Here is a 23,772-nt window from a genome sequence, read left to right as displayed (position 1 = left end):
TCAAGATTAGCCTCAGACATCACTCAATAAACAAAACAACTACTACACAAAGCAACAATAAACTTTGGGTTGATATGGCTTTCAGACTACAAAAGTTATGTCATTTAAAATTCCAAGTTTTCAGCAGGTAATTATCCTGTACCCAACAACATAAACAGGAAAGTGTGGCTGGTGCACAAGAAAAGCATAGTAATAGATAATGTTTCTAAGAAATTTAAATGTTGAACATATTAGACTAAGGTAGTAAATTAACTATTATAAATATACACATTGAATTAAATGACAATAGGTCTAAAGAATTAAAAAAGTATGAGAATAATGTGTCATAAAATCAAAAATATTGATGAAATATAGAAATTAGTAAAAAGAAAAATAAATCTTCTGAAAGTTTAGTAAATGAAATTTAAACGTTCAATAAAAAGACTCCACAGTGGATCTGAACTAACAAAAAAATCACTAACCTGGAAGATAAGACATTTGAGATTATCCAGATAGAGAAAGAGAACAGTGAACAGAAGAGAGACTCAGAGACTTACGGGAGATCATTAAGTATAATGCCATATGAATGATAGGAGTCTTGAAAGGAGAAGAGAGAAATGAGTAGGAAGAATATTCAAAGAAATAAGAGTTGGGAAGTTTACAAACTTGATGAAAAACTTTAACCTCTATGTGCAAGAGCTCAGCATTCAACTGGGTTAAGGCAAGTTGATTACACCCAGAAACCCCAGAGTCAAAGCACCAAAACCAAAGACAAACAAAGAATCTTGAAAACAACAACAAAATTGCCGTTGATCATTCACAAGAGATCCTGTAAAGATGAACACCTAACTTCTCGTCAGAAACATTGGAGTCTACAAGGCCATGGAAATGACAGTCAAATACTGAACTAAATGAAAAAAGACTGCCAATGAAAATTCCCATGATGCGAAACTCTCAGTCAATATAGAAGTATGAACTGAGATATTTCTTTATAAACATAATTAGAATGAGTTAGTAGTAAAATATTAGAACAATTGTAAGGAAGTATTTTAGGAAACAATAAAAGGACATTTGATATTTGATAATGAAACACTGTAAGTAAATGTAATTATCTACATAAATATATGGAAAGATAAGATAGTGTATATTTCACTATCTGTTTATTTATCTGTTTTAAAAAGTAATTCATAGTTGTGAGTGTCAGGCAGTTGCAGATAACTGCAAGAGAACTAGCATATTAGATTACTTACGGAAACTCTTACAAAGAACAAAGGACTGAAACAGACCCACGAGGAAAGAGAAAAAATACCTTTATGGAAAGTAAAGAAATTTAATTAATAAAAAAAGATTTCTGAAGAAAATCCACAACAAAATGAATTCAACGACATGCTCTATCAAACATTTAAAAAATCTAATATCAATTCTTCACAAATATGTCAAATAATTGAAGATGTGAGTGGATGTTCCAATTAATCCTGTGACTACAGTTTTACTCTGAAGTCAGAAGCAAAAGAATTTCAAGGGAAAATACCTGCAGTTCAATATTCCTTATGGACATATAGTAAAAATCCTTGATAAAATACTATCAAAGTAATTCCAGTAACATACAGAAAATATAATACAGCATTTATAGCTGATTTATCCCACATTTAATATCTAAATGCCCATCAATGTACTGAACAATCTTAAAAGAATGTGTGTCAAAATTATATTATCATTTAAGAAGCTACAAATATTTGGCAAACCACACATTTTCATAATAAAATAAGTGCCACAAACTGGGATAAAACTGAACTTTCTCAAGAATATATAGATAATACATGAAGATCTGACTACTAGCATCACACTGAGTGTTGAAAGATTAAATTCTTTTCTTTTAGATGAGTAACAGGACAAAATATTCTCTTTTTCCACTTTTATTTAACATTATACTGGGTGTTCTAGTTAGGGCAAATAGGTAAGAAAAATGAATAAAATGCATCTTGATTTAAAGGAAGAATCTAAAATGACTTCTGTTCATCAATGACATGATCCTGTATCCCAAAAAATTCACTAGAAACTATTAAAATTATTAAATGAATTCAGAAAGCTTATAGTATGAAAAGGAAATGTACAATAAACAACTGAATTTATACGCATCAACCATGATCTATCCAAAAATGAAAATAAAAATTCCATTTCATTTATATGACATCAAATAGATTAAACTGTTTATAAAATATTGACATAAATATAAGAATTCTGCACTAGAAAGTCATAAATATCAATGAAATAACCTAACGTACATATAAATAAATGGTAAGATATCAAAAATTTTGGGGTCACAAGACTTAATATTATGAAAATGGCAGTATTTGCCAGATTTAAAAAGTCACATAGTCCCTATCACATCTCAATTGACATATTTACAGAAATTGGCAAGTTAAAATTGTAACATCATTTGAATTTTAAAGGGCTCTGATTAAGCCACAAATACTCTTTAGCAAATTTGGAAGTTTCATTTATTTAAAAACTTTTTACAATGTTGCAATAAGCAATACATTGTGCTACTGCCTTAAGAATAAACACATAAAGTAAAATTGTAAATTCAAAAATCTTTATATCCAAGGCAAATTGTTTTTTTAAAAACTCTGGCTACATTCTGAGAAAACTAACCTAATATATGTAAGGAAATGATTTTAGATCTTTAAAAAATACCATACCAAAACAAAAAAAGAAACCTGAAAGTAGAGAACTGACTTAAATATCTAAAAATAGAATTGTAAAGGGAAACGTAGGAACAAAATTCAATGAATTAAGATAGTTTATGACTACTTAGATATGACACTAAGCATTAACAACAAAAAGTGGATTAAGCTGAAGTTAAAAATAACTTTTTGTGCTTTGTAGAATGAAATCGTATAAACCGACACATAAGGTTAAATATCACATTGTTTCTCTAATATGAAAGACTGAAACTAAAAGAAAAAGCACAAATTAAAATGTTAAGAAAGAGAGAATTAGATTTCTTGGAGATAAGAGGAGCAGAAGGAGCAGAAGGAGCAGAAGGCAGAGGAGGGAAAAGGGGAAGAAGATGGGTGGCTAAAATATATGCATATAGTCCTATTTCTCAAGATGAATGCAATTACTGTCTATTAAAAACACGAACAAAATATTATGAAAATCACACACTGAAGAAAGCGAAGCACAGAAAAGGAGAAAATGTTTATAATTAATATATTTTCCATATACTTGAATATATCTAGACTTGTGTCTAGAATGTAGAAAAATCTCTTATAATTAGCCTATAAAAACACTCAGCTAAAACGTAGTAAAGGATATTATATGTCAATAATATAACCACTAGCAACACAATCATGAGAACAATACCATTCACAATAGCAAGAAAAAATTAAATATTTAGTAGGAGTTAATCAAAGATGTAAAAGATCACAACAATACTGTGAAAAAAGGAGATTTAAAAAAACATTGTAAAATAGATAATCCACACTTCTGGAGTCAATATTATTAAAATGGCCATAATTCTAAAACTCATAAGGAGTTTGATGAAATTCCAATCAAAATGTCAACAACATTTCCCACTAAACTAGAAAAAATCAAAACAGAAAAACCTCATACAGAGCCATGCATGGTGGAGCTCATATGTAATTCCAACACTCAGGAGACTGAGGGAGGAGGACTACCAGAACGTGAGTCCAGTCTGTATTTTATAGTGAGTTCAATGCAAGGCTAAACTACATAGTGAGACCTTGTCTCAACAATCAATCAAACAAAAAATTATACAGAACTAGACAGACTCAGATTTGCCAAAAGCTACCCTAAATAATGTGAACAAAAGAGACATCACACTCTTGTGTTTCAAGTTACATTGCAAAGCTACAGTGATAAAAATAGCATGGGACTATCATAAAAACAGATGTGTGGATGAATGGAACAGCATATATGACCTACACACACACATACACACATTCACAAACAGGTATATTCACTGATCATTAATAAATGGTCACAAACATACACTGGGAGAAAGAAAGCCTATTTAGCAAATGTTGCTGGTAAAATTTTCTGTACACATGCAATAGATTGAAGTTAGACCCATATCCTTCACTACATGCTGAACCAGAATCAAAATGAAGGACCTATCTATATAGTAAAAAAAAAAAAATCACTGGAAGATAAAGTAGGTAGAACTCTTGAAGTCACAAGCATATACAAAGAATTTCTTAACATAATAGGAAATGCACAAGAAATAACATGAAGAATCAACAAATGGGATTGTATCAAATTTAAAAATTCCTGCATAGCAAAGAAAACAATAAACAGAGTTTTAAAAAGCAACCTATGGAATAGGAAAATTTCTTCCAGGTACACCTCAGATAGAAGACTAATATCTAGAATACATAAAGAAAAAAATTATACCTCCCAAAATAAGAAATTCAATTAAAAATGGGCAGTTGAAATGAATAGACATTTCTCAGAAGAATAGAAAATAAATACATCAAAAACTGTTCAACAGCTTTGGCCATTAGAGAAATGCAATTGAACAAATCACTGAAATTTCACCTTACTCCACAAAGAAAGGGCATCATCAAGAAATCAAATAAAAACAAATATTAGTGAGCTTGCCAGCAGATGGGGGTTCCACAGACTTGATGGGAATATACAATCTCTACAGAAATCATTATGAAGATTTATCAAAAACCAAAAGCTTGAAATTCCATTCAACCCAGCTCTTTCCCCACTTAAGTATCATTCCAAAAGATTTAAATACATTATAGTACAGTGATCCTGGCATACACATGTTTACAGCAGCATAATTGATAATAGATAAATCTTTGAAACTGTCCATCAACAGACAAATGGATGAAGAAAATGAGATATTAGGAGGTACTAACTTAGGGGTGATATTCGGCTATAAAGAAATCATGTTATTTGTCAGAAAGTAGATAAATATTTTCATGAGCCACATCATTATCCAGGAGAAAAAAGATGATAACATAACAAACTAAGGTAAAATCGAAAGCACTTATATTTGCTATGTTCATAGCATGGTTCAGCATTTTTTTTCCTGTGAATCACAAGACAGAAAGTATTTTTAAGTTTTTTCAATGGGGATGTCTAGAAATGCAGCTCAGCAACAGAGCACTTTTCTAGTACATGCACAGTTCTGAGGTCAATCTCTAGCACAAAAAAGGAATAAAATTGGACTTTATGGATGATGCAGTCTTTTCACGTCTACTCAACTCTGTTGTTGTAGCATGAAAATAGTTATAGACAATCGATGAACAAGTAAGTGTAATTATATTCCAAAAACACTTTTTACCAAAAGAAGCATCGGGACAGATTTGGTCTTCAGGCTATAGCCTTACAATACCTGGTTTGGAGGAAATGGGACAGAGCTGATTGAATAGCAATTAAAAGTAAAATAACCCCTGATGCATAGTAGGTGGCCTGATGCTGACAGCAATGCCTTGATATTCTCTTTGTCTGCTTTGTGTCAGCTATATCAGAATGTGACCAGGTAAGTGTCACCAATTTCATGTTTCAAAATTCTATTCAACATTCAAGGTCATGCTCCTGTTATTCTATTAAGACTTTTCTACCTAGTGTAAATAAGCACACATTGTTCTCTCGCTGGCTGTATATATCACAGTATTACAGTTCTATTTTACCATTTTCTACAAGCTTCATAATCCATATCTATTTGTATATATGTCTTAAAATTCTGAATTACTTTAAAAATATCTTTATAAAATAAATATGTTTTGTACTTATTTAAATTTACTAGAACTTCAAATAATTTCCTTACATCACAGAGGTACTTAACCATAGATTATTCATGACTATACCTACAGAAGTATTCATAACTAATCCTAGTCCACATAAAAGATATATTTTATAAGCATTAGTAGAGCAGTGTTTTTTAATACTCTGCACAGAGATTTAGCAGACATTAAAAAGGTCTGAAGCAAGGTGGAAAGAAAACAAAGAAAAATTATCTTACCTGTATGCAGCCTTCATTGATCTTTCCCCTATTAGGTTCAATTTTAAAATGTGCAGTTTTAGGAAAACTGTATGTCACAGGAAGAAATTCAGATTGATTGTGTATAGTGCACACAACATCTGAATGTTCACCCATGAAACAAGGTGAAAATTTAAAGATTGTTCCTGGATTGAGATGCAACAAGACAGGATGTCCTGAGCCAGTCAGTGCTAATTCCACTTTCTGAAACTGATCACCTGGAAAAGAAATAATAGCTGTTAAACATAAAAAGTATGTGAAGAATCAAAAGTATTTTAGCTTAATCCACATAGTATCATTTGAAAGACCTGAAGATAAACTGGCATCCCATTTAATCTTTTCTTTCAAAAAGTTATTGTATACCTTCATTGTGTGAGATATACTTCTGAATCTGGGACTAGAGCAAAGAAGAAAGGAAATTTTGATCTCACAGACTTACATTCTATTAAGTGATATCAATAATAAAAAATAAATGTGTAAATTCATAGCATTTCATATAGAAAATGATCTCTGTTGGTAAAGGTAAAATCACAAGGGCTTAGAAAATACAAGGTCGTCAGGATATTGTTTTATGTGGAGAAGGCCAAAAAGTTCTCTGTTTCAGTGAGACATAATGAGAAAAGACGTACAGGAAATCTAGAAGAAATTCATGCGACCAAACAGGAAACGTATATTCTAGATATAGAGAGGAGCAAGACATTCTAAGAAAAAGACTTGTTTAGCATTTTCAAAAACTCTGTAGAACCAAATATGACTAGGGGAGAGTATTAAGTGTCAAAGAGAGAAATGCTCAGATTTTGCATACACTTTTGACGGTAGAAAAAATAAGATTTTCTGAAGGATTTTATGGAGGATTGAAACTTGAAAAAGATAATTAACAATAGCACTAAGTATTTCAGTTTGAGCGAGTGAAATGTTTCAAATACAATTTATTAAGACAGAGAACAGAAATAGGTTGAGGGAAAGCAAAAATTTCATTGAACATGTTAAGATTGACAGGTCTAGTAGGTACCCTATTGACAATGCTACGTACTGCAGTGTGTTTGCAATCTTAGAGTGCAAACAAAAGAGGAAGAATTGGAGGCTTAAGGAAAGAATAAAGGCATGTAATACTCACCTAAGACTGTCAGAAACTGAAGGAATGGGGGAATGTAGTAGGAATGTCAAACACTTTAGAGAAACCACAAGAAGTGTGTGGTTATAGATGTAAAGTGAGTTTACTATGGTGTAATTTTTTTAATTCAAGATCACATATGCAGATCCAGAGTAGGTGGAAAGTTAAAAGTAATAGGATTATAGTTTTCGCCACTTAATTACTATGGGATATGGGACAAAAAATTAAATGTACATGAGAAGTGATTGAAAATGGACAGTGGAACATAAATTAGGAACAAATATTAAACATAAAATTTCTCAGACAGTCAAGCAAGTTAGGAACTAAAAGACTGAGACAGTAATTGGATGAAATGTTATGCATAGAACAATGTAACTAGAACTGAAAAAAAAAAGAGTACACATTTATTCATTGGTGCTTTCCCTTCCAATTCTAGTCTTTAAGTTACCTTTAAAGCAAATCTAGGATCTTTGTCGCTATTGAAAGCTACACTTACCTATGTGCTTCTTACAAATATTCTATTACTGAAGACATGAATCAATGTCATAAACCAAGACATAAATGGTAACAGCAATAAATTTCTGCTCCAGTAACACAGGTAAATTTTGTTACATATTGCTTGCATTGATTTGCAAACTTTCTAGATTCGTCACTCTCCTATGTGCCTGGGATGATCCTACCTCTCCGTGGAATGGCTCATTTTTCTGGATGTGATTCTTAATGTCTTGCTAAAGTAATGAAAATTCCGGTTCCACTTTTTAAATTTTTTACTAAAACAAGCCCAATGCTAATTTAGAATGTAGAAAGCATAATGCATTTTGACATGTGGCCTGAAAAACTGATTTATTGGATCTTATGACAGGGTGCTACACTCTATTTACTAGAACTCTCTCTCTCTCTCTCTCTCTCTCTCTCTCTCTCTCTCTCTATATATATATATATATATATATATATATATATATATGAGAGAGCACATGTTAAAAGTATGGTAGAGATGGAATGAGTCATTTGTTTCTATACCAAATACTAAAGAACAAATATAGGCATACCAACAAAATAAAGCCATTTTTAATTCCCCGAACTCTAAATCATGTTTACTGAATGCTGTTTTAAAGTTATAAAGTCATAGAAGTTCTCAAATGGAAAACTATTATGTATGTGATTCTAAGGTTGACTTTGTTTTTAACATGCTACAGATGAAATACTTTGATCACTTGAATGTTTGCATTTCTGTTCAAACTAATAATTACATACTTGTAATAAACTGTCTCTACAAATATGAATGTTGAAAATACTATACTTAATTACTTTGTTAACTTTATGCTTACTTTTCACAGTTTCAGAGATATCATCTTGTGAAAATCCATCTCTACTTCTCACAGTCTCAAATCTCAAAAAGACAGCATAATCCTGCCTATGTGAAGGGTCAACGTTCATTTTACTCTCAACTATTAGCCTGTAAAAAAAATCATAACTTTTTATTAGCAGTATATGTCTGCTATACATAATAATTATATTCATCTTGGGGAATTGGCATGTACCAATACACATATTGTAGTAATCATTTTATTTTATTTTCACATTTAAAGCAAAAATGATCCACTTTATCACTTCTCAAAATAAAGTACCAGTCCAATCTTTAAATCTATGCAAGCAAAAGAAAATTAACAAAGAAATACACAACCGTTATCCATTTCTCATATTTACTGAAATGATACAGAATTTGACAGCAGAAAATCACAGAGTATAAAGCTCAAAAATAATGAGTTTCTCCAATACTTCATGACAAGAGTAACTTCAATATACAAAGTTGTCAAGCGCTGGCTGAAATGCCACTTTCTTTGTAAAGGATTTTCCCTCCAGGCAAAATTCATTGTGGGCTAAGAAATCTTATCAGCTCTCTATAATATTCATAGTTCAGCTAATACCTGATATTAATTGAACATGTCATTTAATACTTATCTCCTCTGATGGAGTAAATGCATCTTGCTGGCTATGTCTTTGTTAGAGGACAGTAAATAATTTGGAGAACAAGATTTGTTTAAGAGTTTAAATCTTGTTAAAGAACAGGAAAGGATAAATTGGAAGGAAAAAGTAAGAGACAAAGACAGATATGAGTTGCATCATAGGCACACTTGTTGGATTGAAAGTTCACCCTCTAGCCACAAATTCTCAAATACATACTGCATTCTGCTGAGTATCGCTGCATGAACAAGTTTTTGATTTCGGACTATAATCAAAAGCAGCCAGAAACTTGTACTTCCACCATTCCAATTCCATGAATTCTAGAATAATTTTTAATTTAACCTCAATTATTTAATGCCATTTTAAGAAATTCTGGAAGTAATATTAACTATGGTGGAAACATTTAGAACCATAACAAGAAAAAGAAGCAATTTATGCCTTCTGGTGAGTTTTACTATGATATTAAAATCAATGTAGTTGAAGTGTGCTTCACACAATTTACATTAGTACTAAACATGAAACTGTATTAATTTTTGCTTACTTTGGGCTGAAACAAAATGTAATTACAATCTTTTGATAAGGTAGTAAAATCCCTTCATTAGGAACACAGGAGAAAACAGTGGTAATATCGATGGTTTTTATTTTGTTTAGGTAGGTGAGATTATTTAAAGCAAAATCTGTTGTTTGTCGAATATTTGTACCCTGTAATAAAAAAGCAGAAATATAATCAAAGAAAGCAAAGCAAGCAAAAATATTTTAACAAAGGTGATAAACTAGTTGCTGAAATGTGAGAATCTAGAAAACATAAAATATCTGTCTTTAAAGTAACACACACCTAAATTTGACTAAGGAACACTGTAAACTTTAAAGAACTATTGAAAAATTAATGGAAATAGAAATTTCCACAATTAATCACTGGCCTATATAAGAAGAACTTATTTGGTATACTTCAGATAAACACTGCTATAAATAGTAACTTCATTTACTTGATATTTTAGATTATCCTTGGATATACATGAAATCATTTCTATAAATCTCTGTTAAAATATATTTAAATAAAGAGTGCGGAAGCTATTGACAGATTCAAAACAATTTGTTTCAAGGTCTAATACATACTATATTTGTGTTGTACCATTTACTTACCAACTCTTCTCCAACACAGTCATTTAGCATTACTGCTACCCAATTTATAGGTTGTGGGCTATTATTATATAAAAATGCATGTTCAATTTTTGATGTTTCAAAGAAAACAGATCCAAAGTGTATACATTCCAATTTTCTTTCATCACTCGTGTTTAACAATTCAATAATCTGATCAACCACATGAGCTTTAATATTCAAGTACATCTCAGGACGACCTTGTAACCTCACTCTACAAGATAATGAAATATGCATGTATATAAATATATTAATTAAATTTTATATATCTTATGTTTCTTCTAAACATTTGTATAAAATTTTATAAAATCACATTATAATTAAAATTTAATAATTTAAGAGCAGCTAGATTACACACATGCCAGTGATTATGAAAGCCTTCTCTCTGTCCAAATCTACATATTAGAACAACACACATGTAAGCTAATTTATTATAGAAAAACAAAGATGAAAAATCACTTATGAAATGACCCCATAAACTCAATAACATATTCAAATCACCAATTGTTTTATAAATGCTAAATGTTCTGGATGATTATCTCTTGGCCTGAAACTGAGAAGCTTTCTAATTCATTCTACTTCTCAACTCTACACTCATCCCTATTCTAGCACTTCAGTCCATACAACATAATGTACCTCATACAAATCTCACTTCGTTTCTGGGGAAGAATATTTTCTATTAAACTTTATAGTCTAGATTAATTTCAGTTTTCTTTTAGAAGTACTTTCCCATATTTATTCCATTCTAGTATAAATGTAATCTTTTCAGTCTAGCTTCATTAGATAACACAAATAACTAGCTATTCCTCAAAAATCACCTAAATAATTAGTAGTATGATAGTCTATAGCATGGAAAACTGTCACTATCTCTTTACATGTCTTTTTTCACTTAGTTTCCTTGATACAATATTTTCCTACTTTTCCTTTTAACTCATCCATAATATTTCTTTTTCTTCTATGACTTGGTTCTTTTTTAAACTCCAAGCACAGTGGCATTTCCCTCCTACTCTCACAATCTATCCTCCTTCTTACAATTATCTCCAGCACTTCAACATTTCATCTACCGTTTATGCAATGTTGCCTCTCTGCCTAGGATATTGATACTAAATTTGTCTCTCTCTGGCTCAAGACAACTAAAAACAGCGAGCTCCATCAGGACTCTGAAGACTGAATTAATCCCAACATGTCAAATATGAATTTTATATTTTTGCCCAACTACCCATTCATTCTCTTACCTTATCTTTCTATAATGAGTCAGAAAATTTAGTCAAAGTTACCTCCATAACATAGCTTCAATAGGCATACTTCTCTCAGTCATACCAATCTGCGCATTAGCTCAATTCTTTATAAATTTCCTCTTGTTTTCCTGTTATAATTTCTAGTCAGGCTGTACATTTCACATCTATATTCCTTAATCTATTTTATACAACTCTACTACCCCGACCTTTCTGAAAGGTAAATCAATCAAGGCATTATGTTCCTAAAACCTTGGTAAGACTTCACAGTAAACCTTAAGCTCCTAATAGAGGTCACAACTATTTATTATATATTATGACTGCAAATTTTCAGTAAGAGATGTATTTCCCATTGCAATGTAGTAACACACACATACACACACACCTCTACAAAAACAGACAGATGATCTACAAAAATCATTTTCTTTGCTATGGTAAGATGCATTGTCATGTTTTCTGTTTCATTCTTTTAAATACAGGTGATAACCAACTGCATATATTGTTAGTGAAATGAGACACACCTCATAAAAATGTTGACCAGCAACCCTTAATTAGATCTTCCATCTTTTTATCTCATCTTTTTAAGTGTGTGCTTTCAATACAATATAATTATATTCATCTTGGAAATAGGTATATTTTAACTTCCTCATTCCCTACTGTTTTTTTTCTCTCATTTTCTAGATCTCCTCATTTTGCATCACTTAGCATATCATTTTTATTCCTGATTGCCTCAGATACTTCAATATACAATATTGTCTTGTCTTTTTTACTATTTTTTTTGACTCTGCTACTTGCTGAGTTACCTGCCTGAAGTAACTCCCATAACTGACTTCCATTACTAGACTCTTCTCCTCTATACACTGACATGCTTTCAATCACATCAAGCACACTATTTGTTGGCTAATTTCTCTTCACCAGTATATGTATCTTACTAGGAAAGTGTTCTCCTGGTCTCTACCTTACCACCACAAAATTCAAACTAGGGGCTCCTATTTTATGTACACACTCCCTATCCACTAGTTCTTCTCACTTCTGAGAACTCAAGTGCTTGGAAAATAGTACCATCTCTAAGAATGAACACTAGATAAAAGAAAAAGAAGCCGACATATAAAAAGGTACATTTGAAGGCTGAAAGAGGAAAGAGAATCATATTAGAATTAAGAAGCATAATACACACTTACTTAGCCACTTCATTTACAAGTCTGGATTTGTCTGCACAGAAATCTACTTTGACAATTATAAATGACTCAGGCTTCACGACACCATAGTTTGGAAAAATGTGGATAGGTAACTGGCCCTGGTATTCCACTTTAAACATACCTAAATAGAATAAGAATGATAGTTTACATATCTACTCTTTTTTAAGAAAAAATGTCATAACGAAATATTAAAAGAATAACAATAGGTAACACATTACATGTCATTGTCTTTAGATAGTTGCTCAGGGTACAAGATACAGGCATAAAATTTTCGCCTATTGATTTTAGAACAATCGTTCCTTTCTACTAGACTAAGAGATACTAATTGCATAACTGACTTTCATTTTTCCCATTTTCAATACTGTCCTTTGCCTTTTAACCTATCCTCGGCCCTTTTTATTTTTGAACAATTTCTTCCCATTTCCTAGTATCTACTGTACATTTCAGATCTTATTTTCTCTTTCAGTGTCTCACACAAGTCAGACAATATCATATTTACACATGCGATTCTTATTTATTTCACTTATGAGCATGGTGTCAACTTGCATCTACTCTTACTAGGTTACATTCACAATATCAATAGAGGATAGACACTTGAGACACTCTACAAATGTGAGCTTAGTTTTAGAATTTAACTCCCATCACAGGGTAAAAGATATTACCCACTTCCATTGTTCAACAATTATATTAACAACTCTGCACATTTATGCAGTTAAATCATTGTATCATATGGCAAAGTTTCAGTAATTTGTCTTCACTTTACACATAAGGAAATATATGCTTAGAAATTTTCAGTTACTTGTCAAAAGTGAAACAGCTGTAGTGCCAATTAGATTTCTGTTTATGATATAAGAGCAATTAATATTTCAGTGTTCAATTAAAACACACCTAACTAATTTAGTACGAACGCTGCATGCTAACAAAATAATACTATAATACTTACAAACAATGTAGATTATTTTTCTTTAAATATGTGGACCCACATCTGTAGCTTAATTTTATTTTTTCTTATTAAGTAATATTATATATTCAATTAAATTCCTATTTGATTTTCATTCAGATAGATTTCACATGTAATAAGACTGTAAAATTTCATGAAATTTTAGAATAAAAAGCATATATTATTGTTGTTAAGGCTATGAAAGATTACAGATATGCCACATTGATACACAATAGAGAGATTTTTATTTGTATTACTTTATTTTCTAAAACTTCTAAAGATGGGATATGTATATGTACAAACCACTCAAGCTTAATGTAATTAGTACATATCACAAATATACACTAATAAAAAGAATAAAACAAAACAAAGCAAAATGAGCAACATTCAATGTTGAACAATTATCAGTTTTATTCCAATATAATTTAGGAGGAAATCAGTATTATGATGCCTTGATTTTGTTTTAATAGTTACCAGTGCTCACTCAGGCAGCCCCAGAGAACAGGCCCTCTTTTATTGGGAAAGAGAATTAGGTTTACAATCTGGTTTATATATTCAACATGCAATGGGAGGGCACACTGTTATGTAGAGATAATCTTCATGTTTTATTAGAAGAAATAACAATATTGCAATCTGTGATCCTGAACATAAAATAAAAAACTGAAAATGCATGTAATTTTATACCTACTTTATGTTATCAGTGAAAAGGTGCATATGAACATGCACGCACACGTGCGCGCGTGCACACACACACATTTTATAGAAACTTTTAGTCCCCAATAATAAACTAATAGAATTCCAGTCTGGAGAAGAGAATCTGTAGAACAGAGAAGCACTTATTCTTTCAGCAAAAAAATAAAAACACTGAGTATCTTTTAGAGACTGTGATGTGAATTCAATATTGACTATGACAGAGAAAGAGAATCAGTATTTACTGAGTGTCTCTGTTAAGAAAGGTCCCATACACAAGTCTAAGGGTGTACACAATAAACCATTATTTATTTATTTATTTACTTATTTATTTATGTTACTGTGGATTGAACTCACTACCTTGTGCTTGCTAGGCAGGCGCTGTGTTACTGAGCCATATACCCGGTCCCATATACATTTTATTAGTACTAGTTTATAAATAAAAAATCACAACATTAAAATCTTTAATAAATTTGTCAAATATCACACAGCAAGCTTATGCCCTAATTCTGTCTCTGGGCAGTTATAAGAACAGTATCACTTCTATGGCACCATCTTGGCTCGTATGCACATGGAGATAACCAGTAATCTGAGAGTCAGCTATGTTAATCAGAATTGTAAGTAGACAGATTTATTTTTCCTGAATTCTCGTAATACCTGTTCCTTTTAGTCACACTACTTAAGGGTCTTTGATTTTGAACTATTTTAAACCACAGATATATGATTGAATCAGAGAATAATTTCATCTGAACATATAAGTAAATTTATACAACAGCAAACTCTTACCTGGAACTGTGCCAAGGTTACTAATACGAATCACTTCAGAATATACTTTACTGTTGGAAACTAATGTGCCAAAATCAACTACTGACTCAATTTCCATTTCACAGGATGGAATCAACCTAAGAGAGGTGAATAAAGGTACAGATAACTAATTGTAATAATCATAATAACTACTTAGTTAAATGCAAAGGAAAATATACTGACACTTTTAACACGTTAAAAGACATTTTAGCTTTCTTGCAAATTTACTGATCATACTGTTGTCAATAAAAGGAATTAAAGAAATTAAGATATGGAAAAAAGGTAGTGAGATACATTTTTAACAAAGAAATCAGAATTTATGCACTTAACTGCATGGTATTCTCTATGAAGTGATTAATCTTAATAAGCTACATACTTATTTTCATATTTGTGTTACTTGAAACATATTTGAAAATTTTGATGGAAATCTCCACCTGAGTGCATAATACATATTGACTCTCCTCAAAATACAGAACTGACTTTAATAAAGTAAAATAACAGGAATGATTTAAAATATGATAAAAAGGCTGATGCTATAACATATATTTTTGGTCTACAACAAAACCTAAGTACAAAATTTTATAACTGATTTATTCATATGTGTCTCTGAGTTAGAGTGTTATAATATACACGTAGCAAGTTTTAATGCATGCTTTAAAATTTGTCATTTGTACACATATTTCATCAGGATACATTCACTTTGTATTTGAAAAGTCATTTATAGTTTACAAAGTATCATGTATTAACATATTTGTTACTAACAAAATTATCAAATTAGAGAAATATTACCACATCTGCTTTTTAAAAAAATCAAAGACTCAAATGGTTATCTAAGCAGGGGTCTGGATATTGATTATGAAGTTTAGAATTCACTTTATTCAGCTTCAAATCTAACAATAAAAATAATAAATATAAAAAGATATCATTATTTAGTTTCTTGGTCATGTGCAAGAAACATGCATCCGTCATTTATTTGTTGCAGTATACAAGCTCCAAAATACAATTACATGCATATACACATACATAAAGGTATACTTACAAAACTCATAAATAAGGCCATCTAACAAAATATTTACAAAATACTGCTTTATGCCATGATGAACAAATATTATTTTGTGGCCTTTTTTCTGAAATACATGTTTATATGTGAATGTCTGTATAATTTTGGATATATACAGATACAGTATTCTAAGGATCAGTCAATACTGTCTAAGAAATAACAATTTTCTGATTTGAAAGTGATTATAACTTTAGAACAGGTAAAGGAAATAAATGACTCCAATGTACTTAATTACATCAACATGAGAATACACGATCTGAAAGAGGATCTTATGATCTTATTATACACATAATATGAAAGATGAAGTCACACATCTGTTTTAAATCTGTTTAACTAGCTATAGCAAAAAGGCCTTCATATTCATTTGTTATGAATTTGTATACTTCTTCATCAAATGAATAGATAGAGGGTAGAGAGAGTGAGGGAGAGAGTTGACACAAAGAGAATTTATCTCAGTATAAGATTGTGTTTATGCACTACAATTTATCTGCTTCTCCTTTTGATTTACTGTATTCTTGTATGAACATTTTTAAAACTGTTTTCATAACACACACACATAAAAAACATATAGAGAATTGATCTCTAAAAACAAAACACTATGGCCAGCTATCGCTATCACCAGCTATAGGAGGAAGGACATATCAAATGGCTTAATTGAAGGACTCTCTAAGAACAGAATGACAAAGACATCTGTGACAAGTACAAGTGGTCGTCAAACTCAGTAATGCTCTGAAAGAAACCTGAACATCTGGTAGAAAACCATGTTCCAAATTTAACTAATTCATAAAATGTGACATCTTAATAGCAAGTTAATACTTTCAATTTTTTTCATTTCCTTCTTCACAACTCCTCCTGCAATATTTCATACAAAAGGTGAGCTGGATCACATTTTTCTTTATTTTAACCTGGATGGATGCATTGATTTAAAGTAGAAAAACTTTTGGGGCACTACAGTATTGGGCAGTTAGAAAACTGGTGTTAGTATTCAGAAAGTTCATGACCAAAAGGTTTAACAAATCTATACTCATGAAAGCGATTTTCAGTTTTCTTCTGCCAGAATTTTTTGAAACAGTCTTGCTGTGCAGTTTAGACTGGACTTGAGCACACTCTGTAATCTAGTCTGGCCTCAAACTCACAACAATCCTCCTGCCTCAGCCCTGTGAGTGCTGAGATTACAGGCTTATTCCACCATGCCAAGTTATTCTACCAATTTGAAATAGGTGTACACTGTTGAGTTTGCTGAAAAACTACTAAAATATTCGCTTAATTACGTCATACATAGTAAATTTAAAGAGCTCAAAAAACTGAGATCCATTACTTCAATAAAACTCTTTTGTCCCAACCTATTCTTATGAGACAATTTTTCAATATTTACATCAAAAATTTATAATCATAATAAAATTCATGTAAAATCCATTTAAGCAAATAATAATCAGCCATGAACATATTAGCTAAATGAAATTTTATAAAGCTATATCCATCTCACTGAGAAAACTGTTTCCAAATAGCATCACTTTTGTGTTAGGTATCATTTTTACAGAGGTCAAAATTTATTTATATTAGCATCACTTATAAAAATATTAAAAATGTGTAGATTTACGATGAGAAGAAATATCTTAATACAGCTATTTATATATATCTTAATAAATATGTGTAATATCTAAATAAAAATGTGTAGATTTACGATGAGAAGAAATATCTTAATACAGCTATTTATATATATCTTAATAAATATGTGTAATATCTAAATAAAAATGTGTAGATTTACGATGAGAAGAAATATCTTAATACACATATTTATATATATCTTAATACACACACATATATATATATATATATATATATACACACACACACATGTAAATCTTCACAGACATATGTGCTTGGATTGCATAATGTGCAATTTATCACTGGTGATTATGAAAAAATGTTCAAAGCATGAAAGTGCTGACACTATGATGCTGTGAGTATAAATTAGGGATTGAGACTATAGCTTGATGACAGAACCATTGCTTTCCATGTGTAAGGCAGGAGATTCAGTTTCTAGTACTTCCAAAAACAAACAAACAAAACAGAATCAATGACTACAAATTTAAGACAAAAAAAGAAATAGATCAATTTTTCAGCTATTTATAGATTATTACACTGTTTCCATTTTCATGAATATAAATTTAAAGAGGTATACAACTATGTTTCAAACCAAAATTTACCACATATAAGCAATTGCAACTTTGCAACAATTTAAATTATTGATGAAAAACTTAGTTATCTTACAGTTTGCAAGGGAACATAATGTTTAATAGTACAAGGAAAACAATGTTAAAAATTACTAGTTTTATCAAGGTATCTAAAAAACCAAATTTGGATTCAAGAATGATTTCTAGAAAGGTAGAAATAAAAAATGATTTATCTATGAGTTGCCTTCTTTCTTAGGATTGAGTCCATAACAAATAGAAGAGGTATTTTATAATGGGTTTAATCCTTATATAGAGACTCTGAAATAAAAATAACATTCATTCCAAGGAAGTGTAATTCTTAGCATAATCTATTCATAAACATCATAGGTCCAGCAGGATTTCTTCCCTTTCAAAATATTTAACAAAATATATCATATAAATGATAGTGGAAAATAACTCCATTGAACTTTATAATATATGAAAATATATAAATCCTTGTCTAGATAAGATTTCATAAAATCATTTTTCCATTTCACTGTACACTAAACACAGATATAAACACTGAAAATAATACAAAAGTCATGCAGAAAAGAGTAATTTAAATTATTGAAAAGACAGCTGTAAGACCATGGAAAGAAATATAAGACTTGCTGTCAATGAAAAATCAAGAGTCAACACAAATGACCTTTTTCAAAAACAGAAAATTTCCCAAGCATGAGCAAAGACTCTGACACAGAGATAAGTGAGCATATAGAACTCTGTTTAGTCATAACCAAAATAAATCTACACACAGCCAACTAATAATCACGATCTCAGAAATTAAGCACAAGAACAGAATTTTAAAAGCTGTTAAAAGAAGATCAGCTATAGAGGAAAGACCATTAGAATCACAGCAGACTTTTCAACACAAAAGTCAAGAAGAGTTTAAAATATTCCAAGCCCTAAAATAAAACAATTTCCAACTCATATTAATGTACCCTGCAAAATTAACTTTCAAAATTAATGGATGAATTAGATACTTCAATGACAAAGAAAAACTGGAGAAATTTATGACCATCAAATCAGTGCTACAAAGGATACTGAAAGACATTGTAGACAGAGATAAAAATGATGACGGTTCCAAGAACAACAACAAAAAGAAACCACGAAGTAGAGCAAGCAGTTAAACAGAGGAGAAAAGCAAGAAACCAACGGCAGGAAATAACGTGACAAAGATAAGTCAATTCATATCAGTTATAACCATCGGAGTAAATGGGCTCAGTTCACCAATCAAAATAAACAGACTGGCAGAATGGAGAAAGAAAGATTCAACAATATGCTGCACACAAAAAACACACTTAATTCAAAAAGAAAGTCATAGACTAAAAGTCAAAGGATGGAGAACAATACTCCATGCAACAGGAACCCAGAAAAAAGCAAGGATGGATATTCTGTTTGCAAAAAATGTGAAATTTGAACCAAGAATAATTACAAGAGATAAGAGAAGAATACTACAAACTTGTTAGGGGAAAACTTGGAAGGAAGAGATTACAATCATAAATAGGTGTGCACCAAATATGGGAGCACCCAAATATAAAGACAAATACTAGCAGACATGAAAATTCAAATGAGCAATAACACAATTGTAGTGGGGGAATATAATATTCCACTGTCAAACATAGATAAATCAACCAGACCAAAAAAATCAGCAAAAAAATATCAGAACTAATCCAAGCATGTGAAAAATACACACAGTTGGTGTTTACAGAGTGTTCCACTCAACTTCAGAATGCACATTCTTATCAGCTGCACAATGAATGCTCTCTAAAATAGACCATATGTATGTCCAGAGAATATACTTAAGTAAATGCAAAATAACAGAAATAATTCCATGTATATTGTCTGGCCATAGTGCATTGAAAATAGAAACAGCAAACAAAACCGCAAAAAATTCATAAACACACGGAAACTAAATAACACCCTCTTGCACAATAAGTGAGTCATAGATAAAATTAAAGAATAAGTAGAACAATATTTAAAATTAAATAAAAATGCAGGTACAACATACTGGAACTTGTGTGTTGCAAAACAAAAAAGAATCCTAGGATGGAAATTTATAGTGGTGAATTCTCAAATCAGGAAAACAGAATGAGCACAAATATACAACCTAATATACTTCTAGAAAAAAAAAGAGCAAGTGAAGTTCAAAGCCCATTCAAGAGAGAAAATTAAAAAGATCGGAGCAGAAATTAGTGCAATTAAGAATAAGAAAACAATACAAAGTGTTAATGAATGCAAGAGTTGGTTCTTTGAAATAAAGACAATGTACAATACCTTAGTCAACCATATCAACCTTTTCATTAGTATCAAAAAAAGAAGAGACTCAAATTTAAGCAATAAGGAATGAAAAGGTGAAAATCACCACTTGTCGTGTGGAAATTCAGAACATCAGGGATAGCTATTTAAAAAATTACTGCTGTCATAGGATGGAAAACACAAAATAATGAAAAGATTCCTAGATATATATGAATTAACAAAGTTGAGCCAAGAACTATAAAACTTCTGAATAATCCATTATCAATGTATGAAGTTGAAAATGTAATTAAAAACTTGAAATTGAAAATGTAATTAAAACCAACAAGGAAAAGCCCACGTTCTGATAGATTCACTGCTGAATTCTACAAGAAACTTAGAGTAGATTTAATGCCAGTATATCATTTGGAAGGCAAGCAATACTCCCTAACTCATTCCTGTAGGCTAGTATTACTTTGATATCAAAACCAGACAAAGACCCAACAAAAAAGGATAATCAAAGGACAATCTTCCTAGTGAACATACATTCAAAAATTCTCAATAAAATGCTAGCAAACAGAATGCAGCGAATCTTGAAGATTATACACCACAACCAAGTGGGATTCATCCCAGAAACGCAGGAAGAGTTTGACATATGCAAATCAAAAATATAATATATCATATGAACAGAGCCAAAGGGGGGGGAATCACATAATTTTGAAGCAGAAAAAGCTTTTGATAAACTCCAGCCTAATTTATGATTAGAAAAAAAATACAGAAAACTAGAATAAGTAGTCTTTATCTCGATCTGATAAAAGTCATCTATGACAAAGCAACAGCCAACATCATACTAAATGGATAAAAACTGAAAACTTTCATTCTAAAATCAGGATCAAGACAATGATATCTACTATCACCACTCCTATTCAACGTAGCCAGAGCATAAGGCTAGAGAGAAAAATTAAAGGAATAAGGTTAAGAAAGAGAGAAGTTAAATTATCATTATTCACAGGTGACATGATACTCTATATAGAAGACCCCCAAAACTCCACTAAAAGAACGTGAAGTTTAATAACAAAATTGAGCAGCACAGCTGGATAAAAGCCAACACACAGAAACTGACAGCGTTTCTGAAAAAAAAAAAAAAAAAAAACAAGTTCACGGAGAGAAAAATTAGCAAAACACTCTTCACAATACCACCCAACACAAACAAACAAAAAAGGAAATACTTAGGAATCAATCTAACAAAGGAAGTGAAAGGTCTATATTATGAAAACGATATTGCCAGGAATTTAGCTCAGCGGCATAAACCTCTGCCTAGCAAGCACTAGGTTGTGGGTTCAACCCTGATACAAACAAAAAAGAAAATTATAGTACTCTGAAAAAGGAGATGGGAGACAATATCACAAAATAGAAAGATATTCCTTGCTCATAGATAGGAAGAATCAACATAGTGAAAATGGTCATGCTCCCAAAATTATTATACAGATTTAATGCAATCCAAATCAAAACATCATTAGCATATCTCACAGATCTACAGAAATCATTTTAAAAACTCATTTGGAACCAGAAGAGAGCTGGAGTAGCAAAGGCAAACACTGACAACAGAAGCAAGGCAAGAGACATCATGGTCCCTGACCTGAAGTTACACTACAAAGCTGCTGTGATAAAAGCAGCATGGAACAGATTAGAAGACACAGCCACAACTACAAACACACTCAACCACATGATCTTTGACGAAGGAGCCAAACATGTTCACTGGAAGAAAGACAGCCTCTTCAATAAGTGGCTCTAGAAAAACTGGCCTTTCATACACCAAAACTTAAAACTACACCCATGTCTATTATCATGCACTAAAGTCAAAGTGGATCAAAGATCTGAATATTAAAACAGAAACACTAAATCTACAGAAAGACAAAGCAGGTAGAAATCCTAAAGACACAGGGGTAGGCAGAGAGTTCATGAACACAAATCAAACTGCACGGGAAATACTTCCCAAAATCAACAACTGGAATCATGTCTTATTAAAAAGCTTTTACATGCCAAAAGAAATCACCAACACAGTGTAAAGAAAATCCACAAATTACAAAAAAATCTTAGCCAACTTTCCCTCAGACAAAGGACTTCTATCTAGCACATATAAAGAATTAAAATTATCAGGGCCCCAAAAATCAAAGACTCAATCCATAAATGGATATCTGAGATAAATACATGCCTCTCAGATGAAGAAATACAAACATCAAAGAAACATATGAAAAAAATATTCAGTGTCATTGATCATTCAAGAAATCCAGTTTAAATAAGAATAAATTTCTACCTCCCTCCAGAAAGAATGGCTATCAGCAGGAAATCAACCAGTAACAAATGCTGGAGGGGATATGTAGAAAAAGGAACATTTCTCCATTGTAGGTAGAAATACAAACTGGTACAACCGCTGTGGAAGTCAGTGTGGAGAGTTCTCAAAAACTAAGATTACAGGTCCCATTCGACCCACTTATACCCCTTCTGGATCTTTTCCCAGAAGAATTTAAAAAATATACCATATTGATATACGCACCATTTGTAATAGGTAAGTCTTGGGAATAACCTAAATACCCATTAACAGAGGAATGTACAAAATGGCTGTATTTTTATACAGTAGAGTACTACTCAGCTATAAATAAGGATAAACTTGAGACTTCTTTATAAATGGATGCAAGTTGAGAGCAAACTCGTATGTGAAACAAATCAAGCTCACATGTGTAAACATTTTATCATTTCCCTGGTATGAGAAACTAATGAATAAATAAGGTCTAAAATGTCAACAGATAATGTGAAATAGGAAGAATTTTTTCAAAAGAAAAAAAGAATGACGATGTGTAAAAGGGCAAAGAACAATATGGAAAAGGGAAAAATGCAATAAGTTACATTATTAGTGTCTCTTAGTTGATTAAATATGAAGGTTTGTGCTAATATCAATTGGAGAAATTTTATGCTCATCTTATTTTCACAACTATTCTAAAGTTAACAATGTGTAAGGGATTAACCATTGCCATTTTTGTACTGTTTTTGATGAAATTTTGTTTTACTTTTTTTCCATCAAATATAAAATAAATAAATACATTGTTGAAAGGAAAAGTTGCTAGTTCACCACTCTACGACAATTGGACAGCCAGAGT

At 31.2% G+C, this 23,772-nt stretch overlaps 1 protein-coding gene across 6 annotated transcripts in view; it reads right to left on the bottom strand.

Annotated features, from left to right (window-relative positions):
• Cfap47 (cilia and flagella associated protein 47) overlaps positions 1–23,772 on the bottom strand; it is a 386,549-nt gene that overhangs the window by 357,121 nt on the left and 5,656 nt on the right. For 5 of the 6 annotated variants that reach the window (XM_063245680.1, XM_063245681.1, XM_063245682.1 and 2 more), the window contains exons 3-8: positions 15,089–15,204; positions 12,655–12,793; positions 10,224–10,452; positions 9,622–9,782; positions 8,444–8,571; positions 5,984–6,219 (exon numbers count right to left, since the gene is read on the bottom strand). In XM_063245680.1, coding sequence (XP_063101750.1) covers positions 5,984–6,219; positions 8,444–8,571; positions 9,622–9,782; positions 10,224–10,452; positions 12,655–12,793; positions 15,089–15,204 — 1,009 coding nt within the window. Of the gene's footprint in view, positions 1–5,983; positions 6,220–8,443; positions 8,572–9,621; positions 9,783–10,223; positions 10,453–12,654; positions 12,794–15,088; positions 15,205–23,772 lie in introns of those variants that run through there. The other variant, XM_063245684.1, reaches the window with a different exon arrangement.

Source organism: Cavia porcellus, unplaced genomic scaffold (assembly GCF_034190915.1).
Source record: "Cavia porcellus strain 051 isolate PalLab524CR breed Dunkin Hartley unplaced genomic scaffold, mCavPor4.1 scaffold_3, whole genome shotgun sequence".
Classification (NCBI taxonomy): Eukaryota; Metazoa; Chordata; class Mammalia; order Rodentia; family Caviidae; genus Cavia; species Cavia porcellus.
Note: the sequence above shows the minus strand (reverse complement) of the source record. Positions and strands in the feature narration are given on the sequence as shown.